Source organism: Leucopleurus acutus, assembly GCF_964270905.1.
Source record: "Leucopleurus acutus genome assembly, chromosome: 2".
Lineage (NCBI taxonomy): Eukaryota > Metazoa > Chordata > Mammalia > Artiodactyla > Delphinidae > Leucopleurus > Leucopleurus acutus.
The window spans coordinates 129,124,139-129,139,472 of NC_139143.1; the positions used below are offsets into that span (position 1 = coordinate 129,124,139).

The 15,334-nt window shown below is 33.1% G+C and overlaps 1 protein-coding gene across 1 annotated transcript in view; it reads left to right on the plus strand.

Moving 5' to 3' along the window:
• Positions 1–14,444: 14,444 nt before the first annotated feature.
• The window catches only part of LRRIQ3 (leucine rich repeats and IQ motif containing 3), a gene marked incomplete at both ends in the record, with an annotated part of 212,145 nt that continues 211,255 nt past the window's right edge, over positions 14,445–15,334 (plus strand). The window contains one exon of the mRNA XM_082863265.1: positions 14,445–14,693. Coding sequence (XP_082719391.1) covers positions 14,445–14,693 — 249 coding nt within the window. The remainder of the gene's footprint in view (positions 14,694–15,334) is intronic.

Sequence of the window (15,334 nt, forward strand, 5' to 3'; positions counted from 1 at the left end):
ATCTTTCTGCTATTGATGTCTAGTTTAATTTCATTGTGATCTGGGGCAGATATTGTATAGTTTCTATTCTTTTAAGTTTGCTAAAGTGTATTTTATGATTCAGAATGTATTCTATCCTGGCAAATGTTTCATGTGAGCTTTTGATGAATGTGTATTCAGCTGTTGTTGGATGAAGTAGTCTGAATGTATCAATTATATCCAGTTGATTGATAGTGTTGTTAGTTCAACTGTGTCCTTACTGATTTTCTGTCTGCTGGATCAGCCCATTTCTGATAAAAAGGTATTGAAGTCTCCAACCATGATAGTGAGTTCATCTGTTTCTTCTTGCAGTTCTTTTAATTTTGCATCACATAGTTTTACCCTCTGTTATTAGGAGCATAAACCTTACCAGTTGGTATGTCTTTTTGGAGAAATGACCCTGTTATCATTATGTAATGCTCTCATTATCTCTGATAACTTTTCTTGCTTTGAAGTCTGCTCTGTCTGAAGTTAATATAGCCACTCCTGCTTTCTTTTGATTAGTATTAACATTGTATATCTTTCTCCATCATTTTAATCTAAATGTCTTTATATTTAAAGTAGGCTTTATTGTAGACAATGTATAGGTGGGTCTTGTATTTTAATTTTTTTAAATCTTCTCTTACATTCTCTTTTGATTGGTGCATTTTGACTATTGATGATCATAATGATTATTGGCATAGTTGGATTAATGTCTGCCATATTCATTACTGTTTTCTATTTATTGCCGTTGTTTTTTGTTCCTTTTTTTGCCTTCCATACTTTTTCTGGCTTTTGTGGTTTTAATTGAGCATTGTATATGATTCTGTTTTCTCTCCTTTCTTAGCATATTGGTTATAGTTCTTATTTTACTTTTTTTAGTGGTTGCCCTAAAGTTTGCAATCACATTTATAACTAATCCAATTCCATTTTCAAGTAACATTATACCTTTTCCCAGGTAGTGTAAGTACCCTACCTTATAATAAGAAAATAAACCTAATTCCTTCCTCTGTCCCTTATTACTGCTGTCTTTAACTTCACTTATATATAAGCATTCATACATATATGATATGTAATTAAGCATAGATAATTTCATACATTGTTTGCTATTAGTATTTTGACAAATTGTTATCTGATAGATCAATTAAGAATAAGAAAAATAAAAGATTTTTATTTTACCTACACATTTTTCTTTCCCAGTGCTCTTCCTTGCTTTATGTAGAACTGAGTTTCTGAACTACAGTATATTCCTTTTCTTTAAAGAACTTCTTTTAACATTTATTGCCAGGTAATTCTACTGGCAACAAATTCCCTCAATATTTGTTTGTCTGAGAAAGTCATTATTTCTCCTTCACTTTGAAGGATAATTTCAGAGGATACAGAATTCTAGGTTGGTGAGTTTTTTTCTAGCAACACTTTAAATATTGTACTCCACTGTCTTCTTGCTTGCATGGTTTCTGAGAAGAAGTCAAATATAATTCTTTGTTCTTATGTTAGAAAGATGTTTTATCTTCTGGCCTCTTTCAGGAATTTATCTTTGATTTTCTGTAGCTCTCTTAGTTTTTCTGTAGAATATTTCAAATGACTGTCAGGTAATAAAATCATAATATACCTGTCCCAATATTAGCATGAGTTTTTTTTCCAGGACATAGAGAGGGCAAGTGGTGAAGAATATAAATTAGGAGAGTCAATAACTAAATTTCAATTAGTAAGTACACTATTTATTACTCTTACTAGAAGTATATTAATGACCCAACTTTAGAATATTCAAACTCTGTTTTATGAATGCTAACCAAAGTTTTTAAGCAAAGAAACAAATATTTGCTATGTTAAATTTTTCTTATTAATTTCTTATTTTCTTATTTCTGTCCATGTATTTTTCTGGCTGTTTTAATTAGTTTTGGTTGTTTTATATCTATCTTCTGGCTTATCACCCTTTAGTTTTTCAGGTTTATGATTTTACAATCAATGAATGTGGAATAGAAACAGAAATTGAAAACTGGCATTTTTCACAAAAGCTTTTTTTTAATAACAAATATATGTAGCTTTCTAAATTTTAGAAAGCAAATATATTTACAGGGGAAAAAGTAAGATGTCTTGATTACAAGTGAGTCTTGATTTCTTGCTCCAAATGATATTTTATGTCATTTGAAATGAGCATGTAATGTTTCAAAGAAGCAAGCTTATTTACATTAATTTATAAACCAACTAAATTCCATTTTTATTTTCCAGGAGAGATGTACTGTTCTGACTGTTCTACTAAAACCCCTCTCTTTAGTTTTTAAAGAGCATTTTCTCTGTGATGTAAAATCATAGCAAGTCTTCATCAAAACAGGATTGATTTAATAAATTTAATGGCTAAATAAAAAGTATTTTAAAATTATAATTACTGTATATATTATGGATTTCAGTCTATTGCAGACATACTAAAGTAGTTTGCAACCACAATAGATATAAAATATTACTAATTATAATCCTTACAGTTTGCTTTTCAAAAAAACTTTTTTTCCTTTTATATGATTTTATTTTTCATATCAGCTTATATGATAATTCTAGAGTCCATTGTCTGGCATTCCACTTATTTATAGTGTCATAACTAATGTTTACAAAATAAGGTACTGCAACATAGATCATCAAAACTAATATTATACTTTAATACACTTTTAACTTAAAATAATGTACTTATATTATTGGTATCTAAAATTCCAGTGGATGGGTATGATATCTAAAGGTCATTGACACAGTTACAAAGCATTTCTTATATTTTAAATATTTTTTATATATTCATTTGAAATTAAATACACAGAATAAAGAGTTTTTACTTTTCAACATTTAACTTAGATGTTCATTAATCATAAGCACTTACAGTTGCTATGTGTATTTACCACTAGTTTTTTAAATGGAAAAATTTGGGAACAAAGATGAGATTTATAATTGATGTACATTGTATTTTATAAAAACATGGTTTTTATAGTATGATTAATAATATATGATAATTTTAAAGTTAGTGTTACAGTCAATACAAACTAACGAAAGATTTACTGATATATATATACACACACATACACACTTATATATTTTTTATTGAAATATAGTTGATTTACAATATTGTGTTAGTTTCAGGTGTACAGTACAGTGATTCAGATATATTCTTTTTCAGATTCTTTTCCGCCCTATAGGTTATTACAAAATAGTGAGTCTAGTTCCCTGTGCTATATAGCAGGTCCTTGTTGATTATCTATTTTATATATAGTAGTGTGTATATGTTAATTCCAACCTCCCAATTTATCCCTCCCCCACCCCTTCCCCCTTTGGTAACCATAAGTTTGTTTTCTATGTCTGTGGGTCTATTTCTGTTTTGTAAATAAGTTCATTTGATACTGATTTCTTTTTAAGCCTAGAACTTCTTTGAAACTGTAATTGGAGCCCTGATGCTTTCTCTAATGTGTTGCTGTACTTAAACTAAATTTGCCTTTTGAACTTTATATTATTATTTGAACTTAATAATATACTTTTATGTACATTTCACAAAGTAATTGTAAAATTATTGGAGTCTAAAAGGAACAAAAGGATTCCTCTTTAATGGTCATATTTAAAATTAGCAGCACTCCACAAGCAGGCTTTTAGGTAGGTAGAGGAGGAGCTATCAATTGTAGTATTAAGTGAGGTACAATTGACATATAACATATTAGTTTCAGATGTAATATGTAATGATTTAATATTTGTATATATTGAGAAAGGATCACCACGGTAAGTTTAGTTAACATCCGTCACCATACCATGCAAAATACTTTTTGCTTTTGAAGAGAACTTTTAAGATCTACTCTATTAGCCACTTTCAAATATGAAATAGAGTATTATTAACTACAGTCACCATGCTGTACATTACCTCCCTATGACTTATTTATTTTATAACTGGAAATTAGTACCTTTTGAACCCTTCACCCAATTTGCCAAACCCCCACTACCCACCTACAGGAACCACCAATCTGTTATCTGTTTTTATGGGCTTCCTTTTTTTTTTTTTTTTTTTTAAGATTCCATGAATAACTGCGATCATACAGTATTTGTCTTTCTCTGACTTAGTTCACTTAGCATAATGCCCTCAAGGTCCTTTCATGTTCTCACAAATGACAAATTTCATTCATTTTTATAGTTGAATAATATTCCATTGTGTATATACACACACACACACACATCACATCTTCTTTATCCATTCATTCATCACAAAACACATAGACTATTTCCATGTCTTGGCTATTGTAAATAATGCTACAATGAACTTGGGGGTCCAGGTATCTTTTCAAGTTAGTGTTTTTGTTTTCTCCAGATAAGTACCCAGAAGTAGATCATATGGTAGTTCTATTTTTAGTTTTTTGAGGAAACTCCATACTGTTTTCCATAGTGGTTGTACCAATTTACATTTCTACCTACAGTGCACAAGGGTTCCCTTTTCTCCACATTCTTGCCAATACTTGTTATTTCCTTTTTGATGATAGCCATTCTAATGAGTGCGAGGTGATACCTCATTGTGGTTTTGATTTACATTTCCCTGGTGATTGGTTGTGTTGAGTACCTTTTAATGTACCTGTTAGCCAACTCTGTGTCTTCTTTGGAAAAATGTCTATTCAAATCCTCAGCCCACTTTTTAGTTGGATTATCATTTTTGCTGTTGAGTTGTGTGATTATATATTTTGACTATTAATCCCTCATCAGATATATGATTTGCAAATACCCAGTAGGTTGCCTTTTTATTTTATTGATGATTTCCTTTGATGTACAGAATATTTTTAGTTTGATGTATTTCCACTTGTTTATGTTTGCTTTTGTTGTATTTGCTTTTGGTGTCAGATACAAATACTGTCACCAATGTCAAGGAGTCTACCACCTATATGTTCTTCAAGGAGTTATATGATTTCAGTTTTTACTTTCAAGTCTTTAATCCATTTTGAGTTAATTTTTGTATGATTTAAGATAGCAGTCAAGTTTCATTCTTTGCCATGTGTCTGTGCAGTTTTCTCATCACCATTTATTGAAGAGAATTTTTTTCCCTCATTATATATTATTTGGTCCTTTCTTGTAAATCAATTGAACATATATGTGTGGTTTTATTTCTGGACTGTCTACTCTGTTTCATTGATCTATATGTTTGTTTTTAATGCTGATACCATACTGTTTTGATTACTATAGCTTTGTAATATAGTTTGAAATCAGGGAATGTGGTGGCTCCAGCTTTGTTCCTTTTTCTCAAAATTTTTTTGGCTTTTGGGGTCTTCCATGGTTTCATACAAATATTAGGATTGTTTGTTCTATTTTTGTGAAAAATGCCATTGGGATTTTGATAGGGTTTGCATTGAATCTACTTTGAGTAGTATGGCCATTTTAACAATGTTAATTCTTGCACTCCATGAACACATAATAGCTTTCAATTTATTTGTGCCTTCTTCAATTTCTTTCATTAGTGTGTTGTAGTTTGCAGTGTACAGGTGTTTTTACCTCCTTGGTTAAATTTATTCTGAGGTATTTTTTTTCTTTTTTGTGCAATTGCAAATGGGATTGTTTTCTTAACTCTGTTTCTGATAAGTCATTATTAATGTGTAAAAATGCATCAGATTTTTGTGTATTGATTCTGTATTCTGTAATGTTATTGATTTTATTAGTTCTAACAGTTTTTTTTTGTGTGTGTGAACTCCTTACGGTTTTCTATATGTAATATGTTGTCATTTACAAATGGTGACAGTTTTACTTCTTCCTTTCCAATTTTAATGCCTTTTATCTCCTATTCCTGCCTTATTGTTCTGATTAAGACTTCCAGTACTATGATGAATAAAAGTGAGACTGGGCATTCTTGTCTTGTTTCTAATCTTAGAGGGAAACCTTTCAGCTTTTCACCATTGAGTATGAGGTTAGCTGTGGGCTTGTCACATATGAACTTTATTATGTTGAGGCGTGTTCCCTCTACACCTAGTTTGTTGAGAGTTTTTATCATAAAGAGATGTTGAATTTTGTCAAATGCTTTTTCTGCATCTGTTGAGATGATCGTATGATTTTTCTTGTTCATTTTGTTAATGTGGTATATCACATTGACTGATTTGTGGATGTTGAACCATTCCTGCTTCTCTGGAATAAGTCTCACCTAATTATGGTGTATGATCCTTTTAAGGCATTGTTCAATTCTGTTTGATAATATTTTGTTGAGGATTTTTGCATCTGTGTTCATCAAGGAAATTGCCCTGTAATCTTCTTTTTTTGTGATATCTTTGTTTTGTTTAGGTATTAGGGTGATTCTGGCCTCATAAAATGAGTTTCAGAATGTTCCCTCATCTTCTTTATTTTGGAAGAATTTGAGAAGAATTCATATTAATTTTTCTTTGAATGTTTTAAGATTCACCTCAATCACTTTACCTTTATTCTTTGTGAATCTTTATGTATAAAGTGGCTTTCCTGTAGACAACATATGGTTGGGCTAGTTTTTGATCCACTCTAACTTTGATCCACTCTGTCTTTGTTTTGATTCTTAGACTATTGATATATTTACATTAAGTCCCCTACATACGAACCTTCAAGTTGCAAACTTTCATAGGTGCAAACGTGTGTTCACATGTCCAATCACGTAAGTTAGTTTGTGTGTCTGGCATACACTGTCACGTGCGTGCATCCTCTACAAGTGGTAGTGCTTTGTGTACTTTACAGTGTTGTATAGAGTACAGTATCTTTATTTCGAGCTAGATCTGCAAGAAGATGACTTCATTGAACTCCTTGCTGTGCAACACGAGGAGCTTACTAGTGAAGACCTGATGGAACTGGAGTCCCAGAGAAAGGACGAAGAGAGACAAGAGGAAGAAGAAGTAGCTGAAGCACTGAAGAGATTCACGATGCAGGAAATAGCAAGGGGATTTTCTTTGTTTGAGGAGGCACTGTTAGTTTTTGAGGCACAGGACCTGAACATAGAATGGTACATGAAGGTTGCAGCAGCTGTTCAGGATGCAATCCAGTGCTACTGTGTCATCTATGATGAGAAAAAAAGAGCTATTACCCAGACATCACTGGATCATTTTTTCAAAAGGGTAGATAGAGTTGAATCTAGCAAGGAACCAGAACCTGAGCCATCAACATCAGGTGTGAGTGAAATTGCAGCTTGCCCTCCATCTCCTGTTGCTGACGATCCTTCATCTCCCTCATCTCCCACCTCCTCTCCCTCATCCAGTCAGTAACTCTTCTTGCCTGTTCACTTGATGCCAGCCCCTGTATGCCAGCTGTTGTACTGTAGTATTGTACTTTTCAAGGTACTGTACTGTAAGGTTAAAAATGTTTTCTTTATTTTTTGTTTGTTTTTTATGTATTATTTGTGTGAAAAGTATTATAAACCTATTACAGTACAGTACTATATAGCCAATTGTGTTAGTTGGGTAATTAGGCTAGCTTTGTTGGACTTATGAACAAATTGGACTTACAAACATATTCTTGGGACTGAACTTGTTCATATGTAGGGGACTTACTGTAAAGTGATTATATAGTTGGATTAATATCTGTATTTGTTAATCTTTTCTATTTATTGCTCTTGTTCTTTGTACCAGTTTTAGCCTTCCATTTTTTTCTGCCTTTTGTGATTTTAATTGAGCATTGTATATGATTCTATTTTCTATCTTTTCTTAGCATACCTATTTTACTTCTTTTTTTAAGCCATTTCCCTAGAGATTGCAATAATCCAAATCCACTCTCACATAACACTATACTACTTCGTATGTAGTATAAATATCTTGTAATAAAAAAAAAATTCCTGATTCTTCCTTCCTGTTCCTTGTATCCTTGCTCTCATTCATTTCATTTATACATAGCATAGTTACTTATACAAAAATATATAGTTGACTTCTAAACAACATGGGTATGAACTGTTGGGTCTACGTCTATGTTTTTCTTTTTTTCGATAAATACAGTACTACACAATCTGTGCTGGTTGAAGCCACAGATGCAGAACCTTGGATAGTTTTGTGGAGGGCTCACTATGGGACTTGAGCATCCATGGACTTTGGTATCTGTGGTGGATCCTGGAACCAATCCCCTGTGGATACTGAGAGACAAATGATTTTTAACTGTGTAAGGGTCTTCACCCCTACCCACAGCCATGTTTTTCAAGTGTCAACTGAGCATATGTGTGCATATATAATCAAATAAATTTTTGCTGTTAATGTTTGAACAGACTTTTACCTGTTATATCAACTAAGAATAAGAAAAATAAAAGATTTTTATTTTACCTTCACTTGTGCCTGCCCTAGTGTTCTTCCTTTTTCTTATGTAGATCTGAGTTTCTGAACTATACTATTTTCCTTGTCTCTAAAGGACTATTTTAAACATTTCTTTTAAGGCTGGTCTACTGACAAGAAATTTCCTCAAGTTTTGTTTGCCTGAGAGTCTTTTTTCTCATCCACTTTTGAGGAATAATTTCACAAGGTATAGATTTTTTTGTTGGCAGGATTTTCCTCTCAACACTTTAAATACTTTATTCCACTCTCCTCTTGCTAGCATAGTTTCTTAGGGGAAGTTAGATATAATTCTTATTTTTCCCTTTTTGTAGATAAGAGGTTTTCTTCCTATGTCATCTTTCATATTTCTTCCTTTATCCTTAATTTTCTGAAATTAAAACGATATGTCTAGTTGTATTTTTTTGGCCTTTTTCCTGCTTGGTGTTTTCTGCTTACTTGATCAGTAGGTTGTATCTAACATTAATTTGAAGAATTTCACCATCATTACTGTTTCAAATATTTTTTATGCTCCTTTGTTTCTTTATCACTTTCTTCTCATTCTGGTATTTCCATTATGCATATTGAACACTTTTTGTAGTTATCCCACAGTTCTGGGATATTCTGTTCTGCTTTTTTCAGTCTTTGTTCTGTTTACTTTTCAGTTTTTGACGTTTCTATTGACATATTCTCAAACTCAGAGATTCTTTCCTCAACCACGTCCAATCTACTAAAATAGCTCATCAAAGGCATTCATCGTTTCTGTTATAGTATTTTTGATCTCTAGCATTATTTTTTTTATTCTTTTTTAATTCTATCTCTCTACCTTACACTGTCCATCTGTTCTTACTTTTTTTCATTCAAGTGCTTAGCATGTTTAATCATAGATGTTTTAAATTCCCAGTCTGATATTTCCAACATCTTTGCCATAGCTGATATTGGTTCTTATGCTTACTCTGTGTTTTTTGTCTTTTAGTATGCCTTGTAATTTTTGTTGAAAGCCAGAAATGATGTACTGGTAAAAGGAACTCTTATAAAATACTGGTGTGGTGTGGTGGTAAGGTGTGGGTAGAAAAGAAGTATTCTATGGTTATATATTAAGGTCTTAGTCTTTTAATGAGCCTGTGCCCCAGGGCTGTGGATTTCACAAGTGCTTCTTAGTTTTCCTTACTCTTAGGTGGACAAGATAGCAAGAATGGGCTGGAGTTGGGTGTTTCCCTTCCTCCAAATGGAAGGCTAGAGGGAGATGGAGTTGAGTATTTCTCTTCTCCCATGTCAGTTAGGCTCTGATAAAACCTCAGTTGTTTAGTGTCCATTAAATAGTTTCTCTTGAGGGCAGGCCTTATTAAGAACAGAATTCTCTGGTGTATTTCAAAATTATTTATTTCCTCTCCCCTATGGAAGCATGAGTGGATTTTTGTCCAGTATTCACCCTGAGGACCTGTTAGAGCTCCTGGATGTTAATCTTACAAAAGCAAGGTGGTCCCTTCATTGACTAGGCCTTCCTGGAATTTTTAATCTCAGAGTTGTCAACACTGTGCCTGCAGTAACTTGTCAGTTATAGTTCAGTATTTCCTACCTGGGAGGCACTGGGTCCTCCAGAGATCTCTGCTGGTGAGTTTCTGCTCCTGTAAGTTCTGAATCTCTATATCCATTTAACTGTCTCTCTGATTTTGGGGGTATTGGCTCTCTGTGTGACCTCCCTTTTCTGAGGAATCTAAGAAGATGTGTTGATTTTTTTCATTTTGTTCAGCTTTTACTTTTTAGGATGGTGTGACAACTTCTAAGCTCCTTATATGTTGGACTGGAAACTAGAAGTGCCCTAACTTACTTTTTGAAGGGGCAGTCTATGTTGAGTTGTTAATTGAGCTAGGTATTTGCCTTATTAAGTAATACTCATTTTACAGTGCTTGCTATGTGCCAGACAGTGTTCTAAAGCCTTCAGGCCAACTCATTTAGTCCTCATAACAATTATTTCCATCAAATACTATTACTATCCATGTTTTATAGATGAGGAAACTGAGGAACATAATTTGGATACATAACAAATTGAGGATATACATAACTTGCCTGAGGTCACCAAGCTCAGAACAACTTATATTTTATTTTCTTCTTTCTCTAACTACATTATAAACTGGTTCAAATCATCAGAATAACTTCCTCTAAGTAATAGAATGTGGTTGAGGTAAAGCTCTGCCAGATGGACCTAAACCTTCAGAAGGCCCTACAGTTTCTGTGTTTATACTTTTTAGAGCCCTGAGTCAACCATATAGAAAGTCTTACTTCCCTATTACAGAGACACATGAATAGACCTGTGAGAGGATGACATTGTGAGTACTGGTGTAGATGGAGAGACCTTGGGATAGTATGGTGAGAGAGACCCGTATATCCCAGCATTCCAGCTGAACCTACCTTCCTGCTCTCCTTGCCAGTGTTTCACATATGTAAATTAGTCACCTTGTAGGTGTTAGTTTGGATGAGCCCCACAAGACTGAATCTTATTAAGTCAACATCCCTTGAAAAAGAGCTGCCCACTTGAACTAAGTTAAGCCACAGACCTGAGAAATAATCAATGGTGTTTTTATTAAGGCAGTAGGTTTAGGGGTGCTTTGTTACACAGTGTAAATAAATGAAAAAAGAATGTGCATTCTTTTTTGCAGGACATTGGATATTGGTTGTAGAGAATTCAAATGGAAGGATTTCAAGGAATTAACAACAAATATTAATCTAAATGAGACATACCTAATTATTTGTACTTAGAAATGTTTTCTTCCAGGTTTATTATGATATAATTGACATATAACATTATATAAGTTTAATATGTATAATATACTTTAATACATATATACATTGCAAAAATGATTACCATGGTAAGGTTCATAATACATCTATCACCACATATAATTATGTTTTTTTTTTTTTTCCGGTGTGTTTGAGGACCTTTAGGATCTACTCTCTTAGTAACTTTTAAGTATACAATACAGTATTTTTAACTATAGTCACCATGCTGTACATTATATTCCCAGAACTTGTTCATCTTATAACTGGAAGTTTGTTCCCTTTAACCAACATCTCCCCATTTCTTGCACCACATTTTGGCCACCAGTGGCATTTATATTGTAGAAAATGGCAGTTTCCTTCTTCATGGCTGAATAATATTCCATTGTGTGTGTGTATATAAAATAGATATCATATTTTCTTTAGCCATTCATCTGTCAGTGGACATTTAGGTTCCCTCCATGACTTAGGCATTGGGACTAAAGAACATGGGGATGCACATACCTCTTCAAGATAATTACTTCATTTTGGGGGGATATATACCCAGAAATGGGATTACTATGTCATATGGTAGTTCCACTTTTAATTTTTCAAGGTACCTCTATACTGTTTACATTGGTACAGCCAACAGTGTATAAGGGTTCCCTTTTCTCCACATCTTTGTCAACACGTAATCTTGTCTTTTTGAATATAGTCATTTTAAAAGGTGTGAGGTGATAGCTCATTGTGGTTTTGATTTTCATTTTCCTAATGATTAGTGTTGTTGAGCACCTTTTTGATGTATCTGTTGGACATTTATATGTCTTCTTTGGAAAAATATCTATTCTGGTACTTAGCCTAATTTTTAATCAGGTTGTTGTTTTTGTTATTATCAGTTTCTACTGATTTGTATGAGTTCCTTTTATATTTTGGAAATTAGCCATTTATCAGATCTATGATTTGAAAATATTTTCTCCCATTCCATAGGTTACTCTTTATTCTGTTGATTGTTTGATATTTTTTTTTTTTGCTGTGCAGAAGCTTTTTAGTTTGTTGCCACAGTTGTTGGTATTTGCTTTTGTTGCCTTTGCTTTTGGTGTCATATCCAAAAAGTCATTACCAGGATGAATGAATGTAAAAGAAACTTTTTTTCCCCTAAGCTTTCTTCTAGAAGTTTTATGGTTTTTGCTCTTACATTTAAGTCTTTAACCCATTTCCAGTAATTTTTTTTTTTTTTTTTTGTGGTACGCAGGCCTCTCACTGTTGTGGTCTTTCCTGTTGTGGAGCACAGGCTCTGGACGCGCAGGCTCAGCAGCCATGGCTCACGGGCCTAGCCGCTCTGCGGCATGTGGGATCTTCCCGGACCGGGGCATGAACCCGTGTCCCCTGTATCGGCAGGCAGACTCCCAACCACTGCGCCACCAGGAAAGCCCCATCCAGTAATTTTTGTGAGTGGTGTAAGGCAGGTGTCCAATTTTATTCTTTCTCATGTGAACATTTCATTCTTAGGCAGTTTTTTCAACACCATTTCTTGAAGATACTGTCCTTTCATTATTGAGTATTCTTGGTTCTTTTGTCAGATATTGTTGTTGCATATTTATGGGTTTATTTCTGGGCTCTCAATTCTTTTGCCTTGAGCTATGTGCCAGTTTTTATGCTAGTACCATACTATTTTGATTACTGTAGCTTTGTAATATGTTGTTTTGAATTCAGAAGGTATGAGGCCTCCAGTTTTGTTCTTTCACAAGATTATTTTTCCTATTTTTTGTTTTTTTTTGTGGTCCCATATGAATTTTAGAGTTGCTTTTCCTATTTCTGTGAAAAGTGTCATTGAAATTTTGATAGGGATTGCACTGAATCTATAGATGACTTGAGTAGTAGTATGGACATTTTAAGAGTATTAACTATTCCAATCCATGAACACAAGATAGCTTTCCAATCATTTTTGTTTTCTTCAATTCCTTTCATTAATGTCTTACAGTTTTCAGTGTACAGATCTTTCACCTCCTTGTTTAAATGCATTCCTAAGTACTTGAGTATTTTTGATGCTATTATAATGGGATTGTCTTTATTTTTTTCACATAGTTCATTGTTAACAAATATAAAATGCAGTTGAGTTTTGCATGTTGATTTTGTGCCCTTCAACTTTATTGAATTTTTAAATTAGTTCTAACAGTTTTTTGATGGAGTCTTTAAGATTTTCTGTGTATAACATCAAGTCATCTGCAAACAAAGACAATTTTACTTCTTCCTTTCTGATTTTATTTCTTTTTCTTGCCTGATTACTCCAGCTAGGATATCCAGTATTGTGTAGAATAGGAATGGTGAGAGTGGGCACTTTCTTTTCCCTGATTTTAGAGGAAAGCTTTCAACCTTTCATCATTGAGTATGATGTTAGCTGCAGGGTTATAATTTATGGCCTCTGTTATGCTGAATTGCAGTGCTTTTGTACCCACTTTGTTTAGAGTTTTTATTTAAGGATGTTAAATTTTTTCAAATGATTTTTCTGCATCTATTGATATGATCATATGATTTTTATCCTTCATTCCATTTATGAGGTTTATCACAGTGATTGATTTACATTGTTGAATCACCCTTGTAGCCCTTTATTGCCCCTTAATTTCATTTAGCTGCATTTATCAGCCTTTCTCACAAAGATGATCACTCTTCTAACTTGGGGATTTATCATTCAATGCTGTTCTTTATTTAACAACATCTTTTAACCAAAATTATTATACAAGGTATGTTAGGGTATAGTTTTCTCTTTTCTAAAAAATAAATTTATTTTTTTATTTATGGCTATGTTGGGTCTTTGTTGCTGCATATGGGCTTTCTCTAGTTGCGGCAAGCAGGGATTACTCTTCGCTGTGGTGCACGGTCTTCTCATTGCGGTGGCTTCTCTTGTTGCGGAGCATGGGCTTCTGTAGTTGCAGCATGCGGGCTCAGTAGTTGTGGCTTGCGGGCTCTAGAGTGCAGGCTCAGTAGTTGTGGCACATGGGCCTAGTTGCTCTGTGGCATGTGGGATCCTCCCAGACCAGGGTTCGAACCTGTGTCTGCTGCATTGTCAGATTCTTAACCACTGCACCAGGGGGGAAGTCTGAGGGGTATAGTTTTCTATGTTTGTTTTAGTTATATTGCCTAGAGGTGATGTTTTTATCCCAGCTATTTCACTGAATTTCATGTTCTTTAAGTATTTCAGGAAAAAGAAAGTTTTTCTTCCTTTTACTGATTATTTCATTGGTGAGAGAAATGATACATTTTTGAGTTGTAATTATATACATGTTATATATTTAAAATGCTTTGGGATAGAAGGTTTTATGGAAATTATATTCTTAAAAATTTTAACTTTTCTACCCATTTATTCTCACTGTCTATTAGAAAGTATTTTTTTCATATAGATTTATTTTTGAAAGTTGAAAAAAAACGTTCAAAATTTCCCATTTTTCCTAGATGTTTCATGGAACAGTCACAGAAGAGCTAACCAATCATAGAGAATGGAGTCACTATAATGAAAATATAATAGAAGATCAAAAAGATTTTGTTTTTGTGAAGTTCAGTGGCCTTCATTTAAAATCTATGGAAAGTTTTCAATCTTGTATCTCTCTTAGAGTGTGCATCTTCTCAAACAATTTTATTACAGATATTCGTCCACTTCAGAGTTGTATAAAATTAGTCAAACTTGATCTCCATGGAAATCACGTAAGCAATAGCCGTTTCAGTTATCTGCATATAAATGAAGTTGATATTTAATAAGCACTTATGTTATCTATGTACAGTATTTCTCCCAGGTAGTCTTATATGTGAAATATAAACAATTCAAAGCTAAATAAAAAATATATATAAGCACAAAAATTTTAAGTATAAGCAAACATTTTTTATTTAAAATATCTAGACCAACAGTATGTGATTTGGTTTACTTCTTAAATCCATAGTCTTAAGACTGCTTCTTGACTTCTTAATTTTTTAATGATATATAATTGACATATAGTATTACATTAATTTCAGGTATAAAACATAATGGTTCAATATTTGTGTATATTCCAAAATGATCACAATAAGTCAAGTTAACATCCATCACCAAAGAGTTACAATTTTTTCCTTGTGATGAGAACTTTTAATATCTGCTTTCTTAGCAACTTTCAAATATATAATCCAGTATTATTAACTGTACTCACCCTGCTGTATATTATATCCCCAGGACTCATTTATTTTATAACTGAAAATTTGTATCTTTTCAGCAACTTCACCATTTCACCCACCCCCTCTGTCTTTGAATCACCAATGAGTTCTCTGTATCTAAGAGTTTGGTTTTTGTTTGTTTGCTTTTTTAAATTCCACAT